Genomic DNA, 24,322 nt, shown 5'->3' with positions numbered 1-24,322 from the left:
ATGGCACGCGTTGTTTGCCCGTTGAGACCTGTGGCTAGAAGCATGGGTATGCCCATAGGAACTCGATGTGGTTACGAATCATTCGTTTATCAGATCATGTGGCTGAAATTACATCTTTTGGGGTCACTCGTCAACACAAGATACCATGTTATGTCCATTCGTGGATTGTATGAGATCCATATTATTGGCTGTTTGGTAAACGCTACACCGTCAGTAAGCATTTGCGTAGTCTAACTCCCCGGCTGTTTATAATCTGCTGTTTACTGCTGTGTGGCGACAAACTGCTGCGAAGTGAAAAAAACGAGTTGAGTACCTTTCTTAACCTTGCTACCGCGTGACCTGGTATCTACTTCAAACTAAATCTACAGGAATGTACTTAGTCCAATCCCCCTCAGCTGCAAGAAAGTCAAGTGGCTCCATGTGTTCCACCGCGCCTCCATAAGGGAGACTGACATAATATCCCACAAAGCGTTGGATATCCTTCGGTAGCGTTTTGACAATCTCATATGGTACGGCTAAATACTGATTCTCTTCCTGGCGGCACCATCCTGGTGTCGTGAAAGCGCTGAGCAACATGCTAGCGTCGTTGGTGGTGTTTGGCTTCTGGCCATAGAAGACAGACCCTAGACTTCCGACGGTTAGAAGGAACCTTAATAAGATGTGAAAGTTAGAATAAACTCACCAAAGAATAGCATCCCCTTTTTTCAACTCGATTTCAGTCTCATCAGCAGGAGCGGGATCTCTAGTGTCTTTCCACATGTTGGAGCCGATGACAGCTCGAATAGCCCCGTTATCTTTCGTGATGTCGGTTGCTGCATAGGCGATACCAAAATCGGTTTCTCGTTTGGCGGGATGGATAGTGTGATGGCAATCGTCCTGCCGACGAAGTCCCCAGCCAGATGATCCTGGCTTAGAGAACAGTGCAGATGTAAAAGATACTTGAGGCTCGGCAGTAGAAACGGTTCTGTCGTCAGAATAGTAAATTGTGCAAGTGTCGGTGAGGAGGCGTTTAGTAAGATCAATAAAGAGGCCATTCACTAAAAGTTCGGTGGCAAAGGTTTGACTCTTGGCGATCAGACCAAAGGTTTGACCATCAGCCAGCGGTCCAATCTCTTGGAGAGCAGAGTCTAGCGTCGCTGTCTTTGCTGCACCTTCAATAACAACAATGCCGTCTGCCTTGAGGGTCTGTAGGACATCGTGGGCTTGAGCTGAGGCGGCGAATCTCTTAACGGCAGACATGGTAGTGGGTGCGACCGATAGGCAAGAGAGGAACAAGATGACTTTGACGTATTGAATGTTTGTCAGTATTTCCCTTGTAGCTCTGCGCAACTGCGGTACTTATACTGCCATGATCCACAAGCGAGAGTTACCAACTTGTCCATCTTATTGACTACCCTCGGAAATGCTGCGACATACCCTGAGGCGGCTGAAAGCCCCAAGCCTCGAGATAAGATAAGCCCAGGCCCAGCCCCACTGCGATAAGATCTTGAGTGACTCAGCTTTCGCAACTGATAGCATTAGCATTTCCAAGTTGGGGAATATTAACGCTATCAACTCGTTGGCTCGTTTGCAGTGTGTGACTTTCTGATCTGTGTCGGTTTGATCTAATACAAGCCGTTGTGCATATATACCGGCTTTAACAAACCAACTGTAAGATTAATTTAGAGAAATAATAGCAACAATTAGAGTTGTCTTCTACCTGCAAATAAGCTTTCTTACATTATATTCTACTGAGCCTTTTGTCAAAATGCCTAACCCTGCTCATCAGCGGAACAACCCGGAAATCACGGCGTTGCCAGCAACGGCCCCCATCGAAGAAATCGTCAGCGTAATTCGCAGAGATGGAGGTATCATCATCAAGAATTTCATCACGCCAGAAGAGGCAGATCGAATTCAGGCAGAGGCCGACCCTCACTATCAGAAGGTTGGCAAGTATGAGGGCACCCTGTTTCCTCCTACTGACCCGCCTCTGAGGTAAGTCGCTCGCATTGTTTTCCTTTGAAAAGTGGTTAATAAAATGGATTGTGCAGTGGTTTCGCGGGAAAGTCTCCAACATTTGCTCACAAAGCTATCAACCATATTGTCTATCGCGAGGCATCAAAGCTGCTTCTGAAAGAGGAGTCGTAAGAGCACTATTCTCTTGAAGTCTGAAGCTTTTATCTAATCATCGAGACATACAGTTACCCTTTCCGCGACGGCAAGCGATACAAGTGCGTGTCTTACCCCGTCTTGGCTGTATCGGAAGCCTTTTCTCGTGGTCGATCTAAGGCTCAACCCCTCCATCGGGACGATATGGCTCAACACTTTGACCATGTCGAAGGTAGCGGGGAGAGCTCTCTGTTGGGGTTACTCGTTGCAGGCACTGTACGTGGCCGAATTGCCTCTTCTGATCACCATGCTGACCTCATTGCAGAAATGTACCTTTGAGAATGGAGCCACTCAAGTCATTGTCGGCTCTCATCTCTGGCCCGAAGCCGCCATCTCAGGACCTGCCGATAGGTCTATGTGCTCCACGGCCGAAATGGAAAAGGGCGATGCTGTTATGATCATCGGTAGCGTGTGGCATGGTGCTGGAGCCAACATTACCGACGAGCGACGCAACATCTTTTCTTGTCATATGGTGCGCGGCTCATACCGGGCGGATGAGAACCAGTACTTGGCTATTCCTCGTGAGGTCATCAAGGACTACGACCCCGAGGTACAGTCGTTGTTGGGTTACTCGGTCAGTCACCCAAATTGTGGTCATGTGGATATGAAAGATCCTATTGTCATGCTGGGTAGTAAGGAAGATCCTTTCGGGTACGGCAGCATTGAAGGGCAGGTTGCAGCCTAGACACACTGGATGCCAATATCTATCTTTCGTGCTCGATTTAGTTGAAATGAGATGAGTACATTCTTCTGTCTGTATTGCTCAGATATTCGTCCGTATCAACGTCTATATCAACGTCTATATCAATTACCACACAAACAAGGAGCACTTAGTGTCAGCCGAAGTCCATTATTCAGGTTATCCAGCCTTGCTACGGCGGTCAGGCTAAAGTCTAATTATCTTCAATGCTACAGGAAAATAATTAAAAACACCATCGTACTTGCTATCATTAGACCATGATGTTAGATCTTATTCTAATGTCCAATGTTTCTCGGTCTCACCGTAGCATTCACATCTGCAGATTGCTATGGCTAATGTATAGCTTGAGATACAAGTTGTTATCCAGAAGTGTTATATGCAGTTGAGCCTTCTGGATGAGATCCTATTCCAGCAGACAGAACCGAGAGCCTGAAACACGGTATCGGGCGCCTGAAAGACTTTGCTTTGAATCGCCTATGTAGGCGGACATCCCCTTCAGAATATGGATGCCATTTGCCTGCAGGTCCCGTTGAATATTGAGATTCATCCCTACGAGTTCATATCTCCTCAAGATGTATCAAGCTAATACTGCCAAAAGCCTTCAATAAACTCAGAGTTCAGGCAGAACTGGCTGCCTTGACTGTATGTATATAGATACTAAACTAAACATATTCTAAGTTATTAAAGTTATAGTTTCGCTAGAATATTCGGCTCTATGAGAGCGACAATTCAGACACCAAGGCCTCCCTTATCCCGTCTTCAACCTCGTTTCGGGCAAGTCGAACGATCTGTAAGTAATTAGCTAAAAGCTCCAAGAGACAACAGGCCTATTACTATATCTATCTCTAGATCTTAGACTGGCCATATTATATTTAATACGATCCTTTCCAATTGGCTGTTTCGTCATGGAATTAGTTGCTCTTGGGGAACATAATATACAGAAACACGAGATAATGCAGGAGACAGCGTTACTGACAGCCGCAAATATGGGGCAGCTCTTCATGCGGGGTTTACTGGCAAAATCAGATCTAACTGTAAATAACCTAACGCTAGCCTTCGAATAACATCATCCAAGCTAACATGTTAGCCTAGTTCATTCTTATCTGGAAGAATCTGTCCAATCAAGAACTAAATGATTACCGGCGTTATCTCTCCTTGTTGTTATCTCTTTCACATTAAGTTGATACCACCAACAAGGCTTGCACTGATAGCATTAGCATATCCTGGTTTGGATTAGTCCAATAGCCAACATCAAACTGCTCAGCAATCAGTCACTCAAATCTCATTTTGTGCTATCTCGAATCACTGAATGGGCTTCTTATAGTGAATAGAGATATCACATGGCTTTAGCATATCATATGATGTTTTCAGAAAGGTAGACAATGATACTGATACTATAACAGGCCGCGATACAGAGTTTCGCTCATGAGTTCGCTGAAGCTTGATAAAGATATATACTTAAGACGGTTGCCGCAGTTCCTGAGTATCCAAAGTCATTCCATAACTCCTTTAACAATTCATCATGACTACTAGAATCAATCCCTCGCCAGTTCAACACCTTCCGCAGACTTTTGGTCTCTGGAGCGGCATAAGCATAGGATGGCTTACCATCAATTCCTTCGGTGGAATATCCTTTATTTTGTTTATCAGCCTCTCAGCCGGTGGCCTTCCTACTCTCGTCTATGGCTAGTAAGTCCAGAACGCCTTCTGTGAATTCTCTTCCATGCCGGAGCTGATACAAACCCTTTTTGAAGCACGGCTTCGAGTCTTTGCGTCATGTGCATCATGCTCGTCTTCGCGCAATGCTCGGCAAGATTCGCTACTGCTGGTATGTCGATCATCCGCAGCTCGTCATTCGTACTGACTTCCTCCAGGCGGCGCTTATCACTACGCTGTCTTTCTCACCCCTGAGAAGTACAGGCGACAGGTTGCTTATCCTCTCGGTTGGCTGAACTATGCTGGCTGGGTCCTGACTCATGCTGCCTGCTGTGCTGTTACCGCCACCTTGTTTTTGGCACTGATCAATCTCTGTAATGCGGACTTTGATGTCACTGTTAGATGGCGTCTTTTTGTCGCTTACATGATTGTCGCATTGGGCTGCTGGCTCGTTAACCGCTTTGGGTTGAGGGGAATTCCCACGCTGGAGAATATTGGCTGTGAGTACAGATATCACGGGTGCCCGCCGTAGTTTGATATGCTGATCAGTAAAGGCTGGGCGACCGCTGTTGGCTTCATCGCTTTCTCTGTGTTGCTTCTTGTTAAAGCCCCAAAGGCTTCCGCGAGTTTCGTCTTTGTAGAAACGAGCAACAGAACCGGGTTCGTGTCCAATAAAAATGCGTTGGCCTTCCAGCTTGCTAACCAAGTCGAAACTAGATACTCTTCTACGGGATTCGCGGTTCTACTCGGACTAATGAATAGTTTCTCAACTCTGATGGGTCTCGATGGCCCAGCACATCTAGCAGAGGAGATTCCACAGCCTAAGCGCTTTCTCCCCCGCATTATGATCGTCGTCATCCTCAGCCAGTTTGCGATTGGTCTTGTTTGGATTCTTGTCCTGGGCTTTTCTGTCAAAGACTTGGATGCCATTGTTGCAACATCTACTGGGTAAGAACGATGACTTGGTTCCGCTGGACATTGCTAACATGCTGCAGAGTCCCCGTGCTCGAAATCATCCGACTCGCTATCGGCAGCCGGGCGGCAGCAATAGTGTTCTGTTGCATTCTACTTGTGAACATGGTCGCATCATCTCTTGGCTCGGCCATAACGATGAGTCGTCAAGGCTATGCCTTCGCCCGAGATAATGGTCTCTTCTGGAATGACAAGTATGAGTTAAACGACTTCCATCCCAATCGACTATCCACAGCTAACATTTTACAAGGCTGGTGCATTTGTCTCCGAAGACAAACCTTCCTGTGTGGTCAATCAATCTCTCAAGTGCTATTGTCTTTGCTATTGGTCTAATGTGAGATATAAAGCAATCAACGTTAAACCTCCTCTAACATAACCCAGTTATCTTTTCTCCCTAACCGCATTCAACGCTATAATCGGCGCACAAGCTGTTTGCCAGATAATCAGCTTTGGTGTGTTCCCCGGCTTCATTCTTGTCCGCCCCTTTCTTAACAAAGCAACAGGGTTTCCCGCACTCATGCTTCTGTTGACCAAAAGATCCATGCTCCCTGCGAGTCCTCGCTGGGACTTTGGATTCTGGTCAACTTCGGTATACATTGTCGCTGTTCTCTACTCTATGCTCGTTATCATCGTGGCATTTGTATGTTCCAGTTCCAGCCTTGATGCCTGTTCTGGTAGCTAACACTGCGCTAGATCCCGCAAACCCATCCTGTAACTGCTGACACTATGAACTATACTGTCTTGATCATGACATGCTTGGCTGTTGCAATGATTGCCGGATGGGTCTTCGAGGGTCGCGGCAAGTTCACCCCTCTCAGGAATTTCGATCTAGATTCAGATGTCCAGGTGATCGAGGGCTTGGAAGAAGATGTTGAGCAACACGATCAGGATAAGCGACAAAAGGCGCAGGTCACAGCTCACGATTAAACCGCATAGTGCTGGTGGAGTCTTGAAGTATTAAAGTAACTTGCTTAGCTTCGGTATAGCTGGCTCTTCCCAGCTCCTATAATATACTACTCTAGTAGCCTCTCAAATACCGTTTGTTTCTTATTTACTGCGTTAAGGTTCGGGTTTTAGAAGAGGCTTTAGCCCCTAGGCTATAAAGGTAAAGGATACTAATAAATATATATAAGTAATATACTTATTACCTTTATAATTACTTAAAGTCTTACTTTTAGCTAAAAAGCTAGATAATTTAATAATTAACTTTAAAAATATATAAATAAATAGCTACTACTTATTTATAAAGATAATTAAGTTAAAGTATATAAAATATATATAAAATAAGTTATTTATTAAAAGTAAGTCTATTAACTTAAAATAATACTTTTAAAATAACTTTTATTATATAATAGATAATTAATAAGTAGCTTATATTACTTTTATACTTTTTAATATATTTTATATTATATAATATTATAAGGCTATATTATAAGAAATACTAAAAGCTTAGTAATAATAATAGTTATAAGAGTTTTTATAATAATATTTTAAAAGGCTATATTAAAAATAAAGTCCTTATAAATCTTATTTACTTTACTTTTAATATATATATTTATAGTACTAATTTATATAATTATTAAAAAGATATTATTTATAAATAAAAAGCAGTATTATAAAATAATAAAGATAGTATAATTTAATTAATAATAGTAAATTAGGCCTAGGTATATAATATAATAAATTTATAAAAGAGGATAAATTATTATTATCTTTAATAATAAGTTAAGTAGTAAGTAGTAAAAGAAAAAGTTAAATAGTTAAGTAATATTAGGTAGAAAAGCTTATTAGAGATTTAGTTATAATTAAGACTAGGTTTTTAGTTAAATAAAGCTTTTACACTGAATAAGTTATAAAGGTTTTAAATATAAAGTGTTTCTTATTTATAGCATATAAATAATTCTGAAAGTTAATCGAACACTGCATCAGGGGTACTACTTACACTGTGTCACCGCATGTTGCAAAGGTTATTGTCGCATCGTGGTGGGGAAACTGTTCGCGAAGCAAATCCCCGCCTCCAAAGACGTTTCTTCAGTTAACTTGGCGGTATTTCGCCCTTTGACGTCACTAGATGGAGACCATGGAGACTGCAGAGCCGAATACAAACCAGATAAACACCCAAAGACCGCCAAAGTCCAGGAGGCGTTGATTAGACACAATCTCCTTTCTTTACAGATTACGAAAGGTTCCCGATAGGGCTTTTGTGTAATTTCTGCGACACATAAGGAATATGGAAAGTACTACAATCATAGGCAGTTCAAGTTGTCAAGACAGTCAATATGAATGAATTGCTCCGCAATCTTGATCCTAGTATTGACTTTCTTCTCAGGTATCTCTGGTTACTTCCATCTATCTTTTTGGAACACATCATTAATAACAATTAGAAGGAATTCCTGCATACTATCTTACCATTCTCTCATTTTATTCCCCTGGAGAAGATGTTTCAAGTTCCGTCTCATTTAAATCCCAGCCCTCCTTGTCCTCCTTTTTCGTTCGCACCATGGTCAGATCCATCAGTAGCGCAATTGCCGATAAACCAGCCCCAAACCACAATGCTGACCGAAACGGCAGAGCTTCGCTAGCATGACTCTTCGCTATGTTCGCCTCGATCGTGCCGGCAAAACCAAGTCCTAAGCTGTTGCCGTAGAGGTTGAGCGTCCCGATCAAACTAGCAGCTGGTCCCTGCTCTTTTTTCCCGACACTGCTGCTGGCGATGACTTGTGCAGCAACATATACAAAGTCAGGGCAGAAGCTACCGAATACAGTTGACGGGAAAATCTGTGCCCAGTAACTCTGTTGTTCTGGCATTGTAACCAGTAAAATAGTGGCTGTCAGTGAAGTGAGGCATCCGATAGCAAGGATCCATTGTGCCTCAAGCCGGGGAATCAGCCATGCGGCCAAGATGACGGCGCAGGATGCCCCCAGTCCATATGGAATCCAGCCAACAGCGACGTTGAGAACGGACCATCCTCGTATCAATTGCTGCCACGCAACCATATACCAAAGTGTGATACCGACGGCCATGTAAACAAATAGGACGACAATCGTAAGAGCCTTGAAGCTTTTGTCACGAAAGATGGAAGGGGGCATAATCGGCTCATCAGCCCATTTGCTCTCACAAAAGAAGAAAATGACCATCAGGACAATTGATATAATCAGCATCGCAATAACATATGGAGTCCCCCATCCGTCTACCGGCGCTTGACTTGAAAATTGGTTAGTAAAGTTTCATGCTGTGTCGGGGGAAGAGAGGAGGGGAAATACGCACTTCCAGGCCAAAGAGAACAATAAGAGACCTCCTAAACCGGTAATGATACCAATGCAATCAATTTTACCGTTTTTGTCGGTGGGATGCTCGTGGGGTAGAACAAAGAATAGCCCAGAAAAGCAAGTGGCCCCAAGACACGCCCTGGAATCAAGTTAACATAGTCCAAGATGCTAAAAATGCGCATACAACATACACAGAGATAAAATGCCACTTCCATTCTGAATACTCAAGAAATGCTCCAATCATTAGCGCTCCGATGCCAGCTCCGACTGGAGGCGACGCTGCAAATATGGCCAGCGTGAAGTTGCGCACTTTGCCAGGGGGAACCATGATAGTAAGTGTAGCAACTGCATTAGGCATCAAGATACCGCCACCAACACCAGTAAAAGCGCGGATTATGATAAAGGAGGTATAAGTATTGCAAAATGTATTGGCAATGGAGAAAGCGATGATAATAATGCCGCCGAGAAGAAGAAGCCTCTGATGACCATAAACAGTACCGAGGCGACCACTGATGAGGACGAAAGCGCTCTGCGTAAGGCTGAAACAAACGAGTCAGTCATTTTATCGACAGTAAATCCCGTGGCAAATTATGATGGACCAACGTACGAATATGCCGCAGCCATCCAGTTGGCCTGTCCTGGACCTACAGGCTTTCCTAGAATCTTGCTAAGCTCGTAACCGGCAGCTACAGTCGAGAACATGGAGATGAACTTGGTGCCACAAGGTTAGCAGACTTTCCTGGCGAAATATGCGTGCGGCTTATCTGGGATGTCTTACTTGCGTCAAGTTGCATATCAAAATCAGGAATGTGATCAAATATTGCTTGGTTTTGCTAAGCTTGATCGTCGATGCCACGCGTAAGAGCTCTGGTAATTGCTGAGAGTCCCCAGCAGTCTCAATCTGGTTGATCACCGATGAGACGCATGCGGACTGATTCGTTGATTTCATTATCGCCAGCAATTTGTAGCAAGTAAAGTTTGTCAAGTTTCTTCAATCTAGAACTTTAACTGAGGTTATAAGTCTACTCTTACGCATCTCCGATGCTCTCAGAACGGGATGTATATCGGAATGGTTTAGTGGTTTGGGCCACTGGACCTATACCCAGAAGGGCTCAATCAAGCGAGCCTAAGTCTACCTGTTACGGAAGCGGGTGGGTGGATGCCCGATAAGCAGCTCACATACATCTTTCCCCCCTCCTGATATGCCTCTTTCACTTATCAACCATTGCATTGCAAAGAATATCTTGGAAACAGCCTCGGAATCATGCGCCAAAAACGGTCCAGAAGTGGTGCGTGCCTTTCATCCGACCTTGTCAATGTTCTACTAACTAACATGGGTCCTATCTTCTGCAGGGTGTTGGACTTGCCGTCGGCGTCACCAAAAATGCGACGAAACGAAGCCAGAGTGCTTGAACTGTCGTATACGTGGAGCTACCTGCGGTGGCTATGATATCCTTCTGAACGATTTTTCTATGCATCGCAATGGCCAGATGGTATCAAAGATCATGAGAACTGGCCCTCGTCGGCAAAACAAAACTGTTAAGCAGCAAGGATCACGCTCAGAGGTCGGCCGACATGAATGCGAGAGGACCGCAGTCTCCGATCCCGGCGTAATGTCGATTGATGACAATTTGATCTCGTATGGCGAATCTCAATTCCATCTAGAAGACAGTGCTGTAGGTATAACAGACTCGGCAATCTCTCCATTGTCCATGAATCAAGATATCACGGTGCCCACAGACCAGGCCCCGGTTACCATGCAGCATTCCACTACAAGCCCGGCTCCAAGCTCTGTCGATCGGAATCTTGACGATTCTCATGCACCAGAGCCAGCATCACCCGCGACTAACGAGACGAGTGATGATGCGGGAATATCGCACAAGAATAACACGAACTTGGCGGCATATAGCGCCGAGGTTTCGGATCTACAGAATCACATCACTGTGGCCTTCGCCTCGTCGAGTGCAGAGACAGAAGCCACTGTGTTGCCTACCCATTGCGCACCAGGAGATTTCTTTGTCGATGATACCATAGCAGATTCCTGGCTGCCTCTTGAGGACAGCAACGATGAGGAAGCCTCGGGCGTTAGAATTACTGCGGGATCGGAGACCATAAATCACATCTTGTCCCGGATCAGCGACACTCCAACGTTACCGTCCTCAATCCCCGATCCTTTCGACGACTATCTGTTCTGCCACTGTAATATTAATTCGGTCTAGATTCTCGATAAGCTCAGCTAACAGTTCGATGACAGATATGCAGAATCTCTCTCTTTGCCTTTACCCTATGAGGCCTGATTGCAACCCGTACCGTGACATTTACGGCGACCTTGCAGTGAGTTCCCGCTCGCTACGAAGCACAATACTATTTGCCTCCGCATCCCATCTAGTAAACTTGGGAAGATTGCCAAAATTCGCCCTTCAGCCATACCGCAAGGCCATGAGAGTGGCGTTCCGAGAGGGTATAGCCATCGAAACCGACCTCGAAGGACTCGCTGCTACAGCTCTACTGTCGGTAGTATTTGATGTACAGAAACACACCAAGACTCTGTAATATGTACTTCATGACTAATTGGAATAGGTTATTGATACTGGCTTGGACACTTGGAGTACGAGACTTCTTGGGTGCCGTCGTCTACTTAAAAACGCCACAGATAAATTGAATGGAACCAGTGGGCGATTTCTGCAATGCATGGTCGTCCAGTACAATTGGGCTGCTACTATGAGCCGCACACTTCTTAGGGATGTTGTGTCTCAGGAGATTCTTGACGAGATTGGAACCGTTATCCATGGTTAGTAACCTCCGCTGCCTTGGCTTCAACATGTGTATCTCCTACTAATGGCGTGTGGCTTGAAAGTCCCTGGTTCCGATACGAAGGCTGGAAGGAAACAAGGGGCCAGAATACAATCCCTCTGGTGGCATAATCTCCCTGATCATGCTATGCACCTCATGTTCCGTGAGGTGACGGATCTCGCAGCCCGAGTCCATCAAATGAAAACATCCCGCAAATCAGTCGACGATACTCTTAAACTTATGGCTCATGCGGGAGAGCTCGTTCGAAGGCTGGAAAACTGGACCCCAGACGTGTCGATGGTGGACCAAGAGCACACAGATTCCGTCCAGCACTTTAACGCCATATGGCAGCTTGGATTACTTTGTTTTATCCACCAGGAAATTTACACTCTCGATTCCAGCGATACTCGCATCCAGAAGTACGTAGCCATGGCTATCGAACCTCTCCGGAAACTCTCGTGGCTACAGGCCTGTCTTTTCCCCCTTTTCATGCTCGCGGTGCATGCTCAAACATCGGAGTCACGGTCAGCGATTGAAGATTCCCTCAGCATGATGCATACTTCGCTAGCCTTTCAGACTCCGCTTACTATACTTCTCTCTCTAAAGGATATTTGGAGTCACTATGATACATATGGACCTGCTGCCTCCAGATGGCGAGATCTAATTAAGAACACGACTGGGGAATTTAATATCTTATTATAAATGTGTCTGGCTTTAAATATATATTAAGCCTTTTAAGAACCGATTTCATCGCCGTCTTGAACAAAAGCATTTCTCCAGGTCAGCGAATGAGTATATACTCTTACCAGACACCGAGTTAAAGGATGTTGGCTGTCATTCAGCAGTGCCCCATAATCCTGGATTTTACACTGAAAGAGACTTAGAGGCCACGGCGTGCAGTTCCCGTACAGCCCATAGCGTAGTTTTAGGGTCAAGCAACTCGCAACTAGATAATTAAATTAAAGGTACCATATAATAACTGAAGACATAAACAACAGCTTCCTATATAATAACTCCAGTATATTTCGCAGCAACAGCCCTAAGTTTACAGAAGCAAGAAATTATAATTATTAGATAAAATATTTTTAAGGTAAGCACAGCGACTACGGGGTAGGGTAAGTATATGTAATGTAACTGGGCGACTTGAGTCGTGTCGTGTCGTGTTACGCCATTCTGTAACGAGCTAGACTACATGACCTTCTGAACCGGGAATGAGCCCGAGAACGGAACCGTCACCGACAAATCATGGACTGCACGTTATCCCCCCGACAATTGTGGGGTCATCATAATTAACTCCCCGATCTGAGAGACTCTCAAAGTGATGGTCATTCCGGAGCGAATGTTGAAATAACAGAACTAGAGTCGAAGTGCAATACCCTGATTTGAATACCTTTTAGGATCTTTCTCAGTATCAATCACAAGTCAAAAACACTAAAGCCTGCCACGACAAGTCACTTCAATTCAACCATGTTACTGGACATTCATACCTCAATTTTCAGGACAGCTGTATTGACACTTTGTGCTTTATTAGTACTCAAAGTAGCTGTCTCTATTATATACAACTTCTTTTTCCATCCGCTTTCTAAGTATCCTGGGCCGCCGCTTGCGCGAATCTCAAGATTATGGAGCCGAATCGGCAACTTCCAAGGGCGAAAATCAGAAAGAATCCACGAAGCACATGTTAGGTATGGCTCTGTGGTTCGAGTTGGACCAAATGAACTTTCTTTTTCAACACCCACTGCCGTGCAGGCAATCTACACTTCCAATGACTTTACCAAAGAAGAGAGCTTCTATGTAAGTAGTTAATCGTCAAGAGACATGATTTTCCACAGCTGACTTGAACCAGCGCGCGAAACGAATCTTCCATGAGAACCACTTGTTTAGTTTCAGGTGAGTCTTTTCGCATGTTCCCAGAATTCTGCCATGCCGGAACTGACCTGATATAGAGACGTCGAAGCCCATAAAACTCGCCGAAAGAATTTCTCCAGAGGGTTTTCTCAATCTTCAATGCTCGATTTTGAGCCCCACGTCTCTTCAAAGATCAAGGCGCTTCTGAATCAGTGGGCGAAGAGAGCTAATGACGGACCCATCGACGTGTATCCTTGGTGTCACTGGCTGGGATTTGACGTCATTTGTGGGTGCAACAGACGATGAAACAGCTTTTATACACCGGAGACTGATTGAAACCCAGACCATCTTATGTTCGATGAGGATCCTGGGTCTGTGCCGCGGGGCCAGCCGCACCAGGTCATGAGATACATCAAGGCTTGGAAACCCACCTATATCTATGTAAACTCCACCCACTGGACGAGCTGCTGATGGAAACTGACAGACTATAGAAAGAATTTCTTCCTCAGATGGAACAATACGGAGTCTACGTACCTGGAACCATCGGCGGATACTTCAGGGATGTTCGCACATGGAAGAAGGTGAATAACCTTAGAATATACACTGCTTCATTCAACACCGACTAATCTTGTGTAGTATGCACTCAAGCTTATCGAAGAAATACGCCAGAAAGACTCGCACACACCCTTCCTCCGAAATGTCCTCAGTGCGGAGAAGAGCGGAGACACGGCCCAGCCTCTGACGAACTCGGAGCTTGCGGAGGAATGTATGGGAGGCATGTAAGTTCAGACACGATGATAGATAGGTCTTAGCATGATTCGGCCGAGCTGATAAGTATTTGACTAGGTTCGGCGGAAGCGGAACTACAGCAAATACGTTCGTATACATACTCTGGGCGTGTTTGAAACAGCCCAAGGTGGTAGCAAAGCTGAGGTCAGAGCTCCTCCAAGCTTTCCCAGAGCCAGGTTTGATACCCGACTACCAAGTAATTACACCTCTCCAGGATAGCTGTGGTATTTACTAATCGACATAACGCAAGACATGCAGCAAGTTACCCTACCTTCAGGCTGTTATCAATGAGACCCTTCGAAGGTATCCCACTATCGTGGCGACCTTGCCACGCACCGCAAATAATGATACCGTAATTGATGGAATCCCAGTACCTAAAGGGGTGAGTCAAATCTGACACATGCATTGTATACTCTGTACTCAGAAATTCTAGACTATCGTGGGAACTCAGAACTTCACCATGCACCGCAATGAGGATGCATTTCCATCACCTGAGGACTTTATTCCTGAAAGATGGCTGGCCGCTGATGGCAAAGAAACTCGTAAGGCATCTTGGACACCTTTTTCTGTTGGTTCTAGGAGGTGCATCGGCATCAAGTAAGTTATAGAAACTTCATTCACTGCAGTTGCATCAGCTAAGATAATAGTCTCGCTCAAATGGAGCTTTCCAAGCTTACTGCGGCTTTCTTTTTGAGATTTGATGCAAGGGTTGATGAGACCATGACTGAGGAAGATATGAGAATGTATGACACGTTCAATGCTGGTCCAGCTGGTGCGAGGTTATTTGTACATATGCGGGAAGTATAAGAAAAGGGGATATTATTTAAGATAAAGCAAGAGTTTGACTTCAATGGGAAGTTAAATAGCAATAGATCTAGTGTTGCAAAACATGGAAACCTTTGCGTCTGTGTTTATTTTATTGTTCTAATCAAGTTTCCATATTGCAGAAGAAGACGACTCCTGCTCTATTATGATATATATACTCCATGTTTTCGACCCGATGGCCATCAATTGGAACGCTTGGTCATGTTATAATGGCGATATCGAAGTCTGCTTGCTTGTTGAATAATTGCCGGAAACTTATTAGTACGCGTCGGCAAACGTGGCCCAGTGTCGGAAGCGGGGTGAGTTCACCAGCCCATGCTCATTCCAGACTCCAGAGTCACGGTCGGCAGATAGTCCGCCAAGTAGACGAAAAGGCGGGGTAACAGTGATTAACGTAGTTGGGTTTGGCGTATTTTCTGTGCAGATAAACCTACCACGCACCAGCATCCGAAGTCCACTCGAGAAAGTGGGAGGTGAACTCGTCAATCCAAGCAAGACTACCAGCTACAATCACCCCAAGGCTGGCCATGAACGCAACCAGGGTAGAGGATACGAGTGGACGAAAGGTTGTCAAACGCCGTAAGATCGCACTCGCATGCGAGTACTGCCGGAAGCGAAAGACGCGATGTGACGGCAGGCAACCTGCTTGTTCAGCGTGTGAAGCTAAGGGTCTGAGTGCTACTTGTCTCTATCAACAGAGTTCTCTCACAACAAAAAGGTAAAGACATAACGACACTCTGAAAGCGATAATCTAAACCTGGGTAAATATAGATATGTCTCGGACCTTGAGGCTCGAGTACAAGAGTATGAGCGACGGTCCCAAACAACTTTCCTAATGTCCAGCGTCACATCTGAAAGGACCACGGACCAAAGCTTCTCTCCGGCCCAGGACACTTTCCTGAGCCAAAGGAAGGATAAACGGCATCCCCAAATACAACAACAGCCCGGTATGGCGATGACAGACGATCCTCCATCGATTTCTTATCATCATCTCGAAAGCTTCCAGTCAGATGACAGGTTTCTATCCCCTCCAAGAACCGAGTCTGTCAGTGGTGACGCGATGGTAGTAGTTCCATCTCCCGAATGCAGCGATGATAAAGATCTTGGTCAGTCATCATCAATATCATTTATCCAGTCAATGCTGCGAACTGTGACCCGGGATCATTCAGTCTTTAAGGTCTCTCATCATCCAGCTAAGAATTCATATCCGTTCCTCCAAACCATCGATGAAGAAGCATTGTTTCTTCCGCCCAGGAGAGTAGCCGACGGCTTTGTACAAGCCTACTGGAGATTCTTGCACCCAATACTGCCTGTTTTACATAGACCGGCTTTCACGGGAATCTACGATAAGTTATGGATGGTAGACGATGCCAAAGGGTCGGATCAAATCTGCAATATCGACGACGCGGTTTTCCTCTCGACTGTCAATATAGTCCTGGCAATCGGATGTCAATTTAGCGAACAAATCGAGCCGACCCGAAAGTCGACCATGGCGAGCAAGTTCTACCAGCGATCAAAAGCTCTGTTAACAGACGAAGTTTTGGATCATCCAACATTAGCCCTTGTACAGCTTTTGCTACTCACAGGCGTGTACCTGCAGTCTACCGAGTATGCTAATAGATGCTGGAACACTGTCGGGTTAGCCATTCGGTCGGCACAAAGCATTGGTCTTCATCTTGATCGCAAATGCGGTTCATTAAACCAGCTCGAGCGAGAAATGGAAAGGAGAGTATGGCATACGTGTGTATTCCTAGACCGGTGAGTACTTGATTATCCTATATCTACTCCTGAACTAAACAAACCGTGCCTACAACAGCCAGCTCGCCTGTACTTTCGGCCGGCCACCAATGGTTGTAGACTCATCGACTGTGCCCAAGCCTGAGATGATCAATGATGAATATCTATCGGAAACTCGCCAAGGCGTTCAACCAGCAAATGCCTATCCACAGATGGGTTGTTTCGTCTACTCCTGCGACTTGTTTGACATTCTATATCAGATCTTGGTTGAATTTTACGTCAAAAAAAAGTCCAACCCTCATAACCAGAGTACAGGTTCCTGGTTAGGAGAGGAGATACAAGTTATCATGGGATACCATCGGGAGTTAAACAAGTTTCAAGAATCACTCCCGGCCTTTTTGGCTACCTCTGAAAGCTATATGGACTCGACCTGTACAGATGAATCTGGAGTTGCTCTGGGGTCTCGAATATTGCATTCCAGGTAACTTATGCCACTTGCCTCTTCTGTGCCAGACCAGGCTTCTTCTTGTCTGTTAGCTAACCTTGAACTGATCTCAGATTATTATATATACGCATATTCCTCCTCAGGCCAGTTGTACTCCTAGTAGCTCAGAGATCAAGTGAAACCAGGGCCGGAAATACGATAAAGAGTCGAGATAGTCTTGATCAGCACCTAGCCCTGAAAGCATCCGCTCTTTGTATTTCCACAGCCCAAGAGCTGGTAGCACATATGCATGACAATATGGGCACCTCTTACTGGACATCCATTTCCCACAAGATACATTGTAAGACGAGACTTGGCATGCGATGCTCTATTGAGTAGCTGATAACAGAGTAGATGCGTTTGCCTGCGTTGTGGTACTGGCTGCTGCACGTCTTTGCACTGTGATGAATGGAGATATCGGCAAGGCTTCAATCCAAGCTTCATGGTTGCAGTGTATGCGCGTATTTGATGAATACAAGCTACACTCTGCTGCGGCATCTCACGTAATAAGAATATTGGGAGTATTAGAAACTCGGCTTCCAGGATTCGGACCTGGAACTAACAAATTTCCCCTCGAAACACAGATACACACTGGAAAGCGAGACGCTATCACAGAGCAAGGAGATAATTCTGTGGATGATGGCCAGCGGTTATTGGACTCCGGGGAGCTTGTGGGTGATCTTCCAGAGATCGACTTTGATTCTACATGGGCGCTCTTGGACGATCTGCTTCAGTGTGAACACTCTAGTTACAACGTTACCAATCACACTAGCCAAAGCAGCTTGAGCTCAGGTATGTGGGGAGGGTTTCTATAGGAGTTCCAGTTTATTACCATCTTTCCCCTACTTCCAGAAAGTACCCTCCTCAACAGCCTCAAGGACTACCAAGACAACTTGACATCCCATTAAGATGTTATTAGCTCGAAACTATAAAGCAGCCCAAATAACAAGGTCCTAGCATACCAACGACGACACAGATCATTCAACGGGTGAATCTAAAGCTGGGATGATCATCCCCAAGATTATTCAGTTCCTCGTCGGGTGCGTTGAGGCGATAATCTCGCTTCCCCTTGTCACGTAGCTCGTTCTCCCTTCGGATCCAAAAGTCAAACACACAAGCTGCAGCTACGCAAAGCCATACAAAGCCAAGTCCGACCCCATACCCGAGAAGAAATCTCGGCTGATCTTGTGGACGGAAAATGTTCGACGCGACAAACCCAGAACAGTTACCAATAGATAGCTGTATGGCAGCACCAACACCACGTTTGTAGTGCCCTCCGAGATTGTTGTTAAGCCAGACGACTGTGATAGGTTGTGCGAGCCAGCAGCCGCATGTAAGGAGATAAAGAGCAAAGTATTGCACTCCAACATGGACGTGAGGCGATGCAAGAAGAATGCCATAGCCAATAGTGGATAGGGCGCAACCAACCAGAATGAAGCCAAAGCGATGCTTCAGTCGATCAGAAAGTATGGCTCCAGTTAATGTAACAACGGCTGCTGCGATGTAGATAGGGATGGACATCACTTGCGCCCGAAGAGATGTCCATCCTAGCTGTCTCAAGATGGTAGGGATGAAAAACGAGGTGCTGTATGTCGTGGTGACGATACCAAGATACATCAAAGCACTAGGACAGAAAGTCAGAGTCAGCTTCAATAAAAACGCTCTCTTCTCTGCTTACCCAAGCCATATCTTTATATCTCCGAAAACACGTTGCGCAGTCTTCTTATCCCAATGGTTCATCGTAGCATCTGGGCTTTCTTCAGCTACTCGAGCCAGGAGTTGGCTTCTTTCCCTATCATTGAGAAACCTTGCAGTCTGTGGCCAGTCTGGAGTATAGAAGTATGCGAACGCCGCAATTAGAACGGTTGCAGCTCCTGGAAAAGATTAATAGCTGCCAGGGCAGGCCTAGATTCAAGACATTACTCACCTTCCAGTATGAAGATCCACCTCCAACCGCTGTAGCCGGCGACACCGGACATGTGGGCGATTGCGTACGCCAAAAGGCCCGAGAAAGCACCAGCCAAGATAGATGCCGTGTAGAAGAGGTTTATCCTCCATTGCAGTTCGTGGCGCTTATAGAACATGGAGATCAGGTAGACACAACCAGGGACAAATCCTGCTTCAAATAGCCCGATTAGTACACGGCAAGCGATTAAGCCACCTAAGGACTTTGTAACGCCTTGTCCAATGGTAATGATGCCACAGGCTCCAATGATAAGACTCAGAAATGCTGATGGCTTGGTCTTTTTGAGGATTATGTTGCATGGCACCTCGAACAGGATATAGTTGATGAAGAAAGTAAAGACGACAATGTTATAATCATTTCCAGACATGTTGAGATCGGTTTCAAGACCTTGGATTCGAGCATTTCCAATATTGATACTATGATATTGTGAGCTATTGCGAAATGCTAATCCCCCAAGCTTGGACATACCGGTCGACAAAAGCACAGAGCAAGAGCAGGCTAAGGATTGGAATAAGATGGAGGTCGATCTTTCGCAGCAGTTTCTGCTCCTGCAAATGATCGATCTCAGCTGTTCCAGACTCAGTGACTGCCTTTTCAAAGTGGCAGGTTTCGCCTTCAATGGTTTTGTTCGTTGCATCCATTTGGTCTCTGGCTATCAATGCCAAAACGGCCAAGATATGAATAGCGATTGGGGGAGAGCTCTGGAAATTGAAATAACGGACAATGATAGAGTCAGGCCAGACAAGACCATGTATCCCAGTTTAGTGGTCTTTTCTGGACTATTTTGTACTCATCTGGGCCTTAAATGATAACTGTCGTGTCACGTTATTCCCGACTATGGAGTCCTTGCCTATTATTGATCTTATCTCCCCGTGTGGCGTTCTGGTTCCGAAAACACCTGATCAATCACCCCGACGGAAGCTAGGCCTTTTGGGATGCAGCCGACCAGCCGCCTACTTCCTCAGCCTGTCAGTCGGAAAACGAGCACGAGGTACCATCCACGATTAGTGAAGGTGTCCAGCAAGTTACGGTCTCTTCCTTCGCCAAAATGGACAATGAGGCGACAAGAATAGCAACGCAAGAATATGTCATATCAATGCCGTCATAGTTGAAGGCAGATGAGCACAGGGCAATACAATTGTGATCAAGGGCTTCGTGGTAATTGAAAGCATCAAATAGTGATCACAGAAATTCTGGTAGCAGATTAAATTATGACATAAGCATTAAAGATATATATATGAGAGTAACTAAACTTTCCTTACTACGAGATAAGTTTACCAACTATCAGAAGAATAATAAAAGAGACAATTTAATGCCTACAGAAGAGCAGGGACAATGGCAGCGAGAAGGGCAAACAAACTAGTAACCTGCTTGCCGGCGCCGCTAACAACCATGGGGACGTCACTTGGCTTGCCGCCAGGTGCGGGCTCACCGTGAGAGTCGCCGCCGCTGGGCTCATGGGAATCACCGGGCTTGGAGTTAGATTCGCCACCGTATGGTCCAGTGCAGTGATCTCCAATGCACTCGGGAGTATTGCCCTTTGAGCCATTGTCGTCTGAGCCCTTATTGTCCGAGCCCTTGTTGTCCGAGCCCTTGCTGTGGCCGTCGTAGCTGGAGCCACTGTCGGAGCCACCCTTGGCGCCACTGTCGAAACCACCCTTAGAACCACTGTCGGAACCTCCATGGTGCTTGTCAGGCTGGTAGCTGCTACCGTGATCACTGCTACCACCACCGTTATGACCCTTGTTGTTGCTGGGGTAAACAGCAGGGCACCTATGTCCCTCACAAGCAGGGATCTCCTCGGGTTTGCAGTTCTCAGGTGTACCCCAAGAATTCTCCCAAGGCTTGTATATAATCTCTCCACCGGAACATTCCTCACAGTCAGCCGGGATAAAGAAGTCCTTGTGGTTCCACCAATCGTGACATTCCTCAGACTTGTACACAGTCTTTCCAGAGCAGCTGCCTCCGAAGCAGAAGTAGGGAACATACTGGAAACCGCCCTGGCAGTCACAAACCTCAGGGATGTAGACCCACTGGCCGTTGCAGGCGCCGCAGTCAGCTTCAACAAAGATGTATACTACTCGCTCGGTAGCAGTGGTGGCGGGTCCAGCAACTGTAGTGGCAATGGTCGTGATAAAGGTTGACTGATCAGTGATGGTTCGAGTGACTTCATCAGTGACAATTTCAGTTTGACCACCAGCAGCGACATAAACAGTAAGGAGGCGATCGGAAGGAATGGTCTGGCGACGGTGCATCCTGCGACGCTGAGAATCACCACCGCAGAACTGACTAACATCGCCGGGGCACTCGATGTCGCAGGAATCCAGTTCAGTGCGGGCTGTTTCCTCGCCATCAATCTCGTCACCACAGTAGCAGTCACTAGCAATATCAGTCAGTAATTGAAGATAATATCAGAAAGGTCATAAAAGACTTACGTATCATAGACACCAAAGTAGGCTCGACCTTGGCAGAGAGTAGAGCACTGATCCAGATCCATGGAGGTATCTGATTGAGCAAGTTCGAAAGTAGGGAAGCCATCAACAGATCCGACACAGCCAAAAAGGGCGAAAGCATCAATGGAGTCAGGGAAACCAGCGGGAGAGGTAGCAGTTGGAGCGGAAGTTTGATCCTCAGTGCCAGTTGCAGTTTCAGTGGGAAAGATGGTCTCTCCGTTTGAGTTTGTGGTGAAGCCGGCGGAGTTAGTGCTAGGAGGGAAGACAGTTTCACCGTTGGAGTTGGTAGTGAAGCCAGCCGAGTTCGTGCTAGGAGGGAAAACAGTTTCTCCGTTAGAATTCGTAGTGAAACCAGCGGAGTTAGTTCCAGTGGGGAAGATAGTTTCACCGTTAGAATTGGTAGTAAATCCGTCAGAGTTAGTGTTAGAGACTCCTGGGGTTTCAGTACCGGTTGGGAGGGGCGCAATAGGTGTGGTCTCTGCATCATCGCCAGCTTGGTCGAAAGAAAGATGAGAAACAACAACCTCAACTGCATCGGAGCCGCAAGTCAGGAAGTATTGGAGATCAGGGCGACCTTCAGCGTTGAGCCTGACAGGGTTGCTCCTCTGTCCAAGCTCTGATCCTCCAGTGTCGGTCATCACTTGCTGGTAGATGCTTTGGCCGTCTAACTGAACCTCGAGGCTACATCCTTCGAACACTTGACGCTTAAGACCTCTTGGGGGAGGCCTGACGAGGATACTGAAGACGACAAAGACACGGAGGCCTGCGAAGCTGGCTAGGAAGGGCACGAGTCTGAATGTAGCAACTCCATTTCGGATGAAGAGAGAGCTAGAATGCGTCAGTGCCTCGTGCTGCTTATTTTCCAAGATAAACTTACACTGCCGCAGAACCATCAAGTGCAGTGGTGTAGCTAGCACCTGCACCAAGCTGGGCTGTTCCAAGAGAGATGGGTGCCGAGGATGGGGCAGTGCTACTAGTCGTAGAAGCACTGGTATCAATTGAACTGGGAACAGAGCCAGAAGTCGTTGTGGCAGGAATACTGGAGTTTGTGAATCTCTTGAAATTGTGGTTGAACTGCCCGAATGCGCTCGAGGCACATGCCGCGAGGAGGAACGAGGACAAACGCATATTGAACGAGTGGCTGCCAAATAATGGCTTATGTTGGGAGATGAATGATAGACTGATGATATCAGATGGAGAATAGCAAGCGCGCTGAACATTTATATGCATCGGGCACTGCAGCGAGCCAAGGGGATAAGTTAAGTGGCTTGAGTTATGCCAAGATACCCAATCTCCCTTCATTTTTGGGTGAACGCCTCAGACATCTGCTAAGGTATTACATCTGAGTCTACTGTAATTTAATCAGTTTAATCTCTGGGCTACTGTAATAGCATAGAATGATAACCAAAAAGGGAATAGTAAGTCAAGAAGAAAAGACCGCTAAGCCATATAGTGTAAGTGTGCTCAGTGTAGAAGCTGATGCAGGCGTTGTTTGCCTTACAATATGATATCGAGATAAGAATCTATCCCTGCATTCCCAACGCGACACCAGCAACATCTCAAAGGGAGATGGCATATCCGTGTTCACTCCGGCCCAATCAGCATCATCTACTGGTCACATTTCTGGTTTGCCAAGTGTTGCGACAATTTGTCGGCAAGTACGGCAGAGTGTCATCTTAGCACTTATCCCTTGGTGTCTGATTTCCAGCGCCACGGAAGCTCAGCAGAGGGAGGGACTAACACATTGTAAGACAATAAAAATGCTAATCGCCGATACATCAAGCTTTTGCGGGGCGGATACCCTAGATTAAGCTCAGCTAATAAGGCCCTGATTACATGTTAAAAAGAATGCTAAGACTTTATCTGTCCCTGCTAATCAAGTGGGCAGGAGCGTGTATTATAACATTGAGTAAATTATATAAAATCGGTTTATATAAGTATATATACATATCCAGAGAGAGGCGCTAACTATAATTAACGCATTTTCAATCTAGAAATGAAAAACGACAAGATAGGCATAAGATCTGACCAGCTTGATGTCCTTGCCCCCTGATTGAGATTGCATAAGGAATGTGCCAAGGTCTTGGGACAAGTGTCTCGGCATGGAATGATCTACCCTCCCTTACGCCACTTTTATTAAACACTCTCGTGGCCATATTCCGAATTCCAACAGTAATTGTCGCTTAATAAATGGTTTGTTTCCTTACATACATTCTGGAATTGTTTTCTTCATTTATAACATACTAATGAATCTGGTTTTGTTACACTCGACTACTCATCGGTGACTCATGGTAATAATAGGCAAGATTATGATACATATCTCAAGCAATCGAGCCAGGGCTATCACTTAGTCTGTCTACCAGTATCATGCCATTTCCATCAGTGAGTTCAATCTCTATGTTTTCAATGGGTTAGGGTAAGCTATCCCAAACGTGATGAAAAGCCTGTCCTTGAGAATCCAGATGGAAAGCGATATCCCGATCCCAGAGGAATGGGAACTACGCTGGAGGGATAATGGTACCCCGTTCTGGTACATTGCATCAGAAGATCGATGGACCAACTTTGATCCAAGAGTCTCACTGGGAGGCCTTATGAAGAGGGAGGTGAAAGTAATTGACTATGTACTGCGGTGAGAGCATAAATTTCAATTGCCCTGTCGTCCATATTGAAGTATCTGTCCC

The 24,322-nt window shown here is 45.8% G+C and overlaps 9 protein-coding genes across 9 annotated transcripts; 5 read left to right on the top strand and 4 right to left on the bottom strand.

Moving 5' to 3' along the window:
- Nucleotides 1–351: 351 nt before the first annotated feature.
- Nucleotides 352–1,239, bottom strand: J7337_006362 (uncharacterized protein; the record flags this gene model as incomplete). Its single annotated transcript, XM_044824026.1, has 2 exons — nt 352–649; nt 683–1,239. The coding sequence occupies 2 exons, from the start codon at nt 1,237–1,239 to the stop codon at nt 352–354; spliced, it is 855 nt and encodes a 284-aa protein (XP_044679683.1).
- Nucleotides 1,240–1,747: 508 nt separating this feature from the next.
- On the top strand, nt 1,748–2,833 carry J7337_006361 (uncharacterized protein; the record flags this gene model as incomplete). The annotated part of the gene is made up of 3 exons (XM_044824025.1): nt 1,748–1,974; nt 2,181–2,364; nt 2,414–2,833. 3 exons carry the CDS (start codon nt 1,748–1,750, stop codon nt 2,831–2,833), a joined length of 831 nt encoding a protein of 276 aa, XP_044679682.1.
- Nucleotides 2,834–5,279: 2,446 nt separating this feature from the next.
- On the top strand, nt 5,280–6,403 carry J7337_006360 (uncharacterized protein; the record flags this gene model as incomplete). Its single annotated transcript, XM_044824024.1, has 5 exons — nt 5,280–5,452; nt 5,500–5,670; nt 5,727–5,810; nt 5,858–6,116; nt 6,170–6,403. 5 exons carry the CDS (start codon nt 5,280–5,282, stop codon nt 6,401–6,403), a joined length of 921 nt encoding a protein of 306 aa, XP_044679681.1.
- Nucleotides 6,404–7,897: 1,494 nt separating this feature from the next.
- On the bottom strand, nt 7,898–9,448 carry J7337_006359 (uncharacterized protein; the record flags this gene model as incomplete). Its single annotated transcript, XM_044824023.1, has 4 exons — nt 7,898–8,681; nt 8,745–8,885; nt 8,938–9,285; nt 9,354–9,448. 4 exons carry the CDS (start codon nt 9,446–9,448, stop codon nt 7,898–7,900), a joined length of 1,368 nt encoding a protein of 455 aa, XP_044679680.1.
- Nucleotides 9,449–11,584: 2,136 nt separating this feature from the next.
- Nucleotides 11,585–12,203, top strand: J7337_006358 (uncharacterized protein; the record flags this gene model as incomplete). The annotated part of the gene is made up of 2 exons (XM_044824022.1): nt 11,585–12,063; nt 12,146–12,203. The coding sequence occupies 2 exons, from the start codon at nt 11,585–11,587 to the stop codon at nt 12,201–12,203; spliced, it is 537 nt and encodes a 178-aa protein (XP_044679679.1).
- Nucleotides 12,204–13,896: 1,693 nt separating this feature from the next.
- Nucleotides 13,897–14,170, top strand: J7337_006357 (uncharacterized protein; the record flags this gene model as incomplete). Its single annotated transcript, XM_044824021.1, has 2 exons — nt 13,897–13,968; nt 14,024–14,170. 2 exons carry the CDS (start codon nt 13,897–13,899, stop codon nt 14,168–14,170), a joined length of 219 nt encoding a protein of 72 aa, XP_044679678.1.
- A 466-nt stretch (nt 14,171–14,636) lies between these two features.
- Nucleotides 14,637–14,983, top strand: J7337_006356 (uncharacterized protein; the record flags this gene model as incomplete). The annotated part of the gene is made up of 2 exons (XM_044824020.1): nt 14,637–14,773; nt 14,824–14,983. The coding sequence occupies 2 exons, from the start codon at nt 14,637–14,639 to the stop codon at nt 14,981–14,983; spliced, it is 297 nt and encodes a 98-aa protein (XP_044679677.1).
- A 3,220-nt stretch (nt 14,984–18,203) lies between these two features.
- J7337_006355 (uncharacterized protein) lies at nt 18,204–19,829 on the bottom strand (the record flags this gene model as incomplete). The annotated part of the gene is made up of 4 exons (XM_044824019.1): nt 18,204–18,846; nt 18,901–19,096; nt 19,150–19,604; nt 19,657–19,829. 4 exons carry the CDS (start codon nt 19,827–19,829, stop codon nt 18,204–18,206), a joined length of 1,467 nt encoding a protein of 488 aa, XP_044679676.1.
- A 675-nt stretch (nt 19,830–20,504) lies between these two features.
- On the bottom strand, nt 20,505–22,769 carry J7337_006354 (uncharacterized protein; the record flags this gene model as incomplete). The annotated part of the gene is made up of 3 exons (XM_044824018.1): nt 20,505–21,567; nt 21,624–22,469; nt 22,519–22,769. The coding sequence occupies 3 exons, from the start codon at nt 22,767–22,769 to the stop codon at nt 20,505–20,507; spliced, it is 2,160 nt and encodes a 719-aa protein (XP_044679675.1).
- Between the last annotated feature and the right edge of the window lie 1,553 nt (nt 22,770–24,322).

Source organism: Fusarium musae, chromosome 5 (genome assembly GCF_019915245.1).
Source record: "Fusarium musae strain F31 chromosome 5, whole genome shotgun sequence".
Classification (NCBI taxonomy): Eukaryota; Fungi; Ascomycota; class Sordariomycetes; order Hypocreales; family Nectriaceae; genus Fusarium; species Fusarium musae.
The sequence above is the reverse complement of the archived record's forward strand: the minus strand, read 5'-3'. Positions and strand labels throughout refer to the sequence as shown.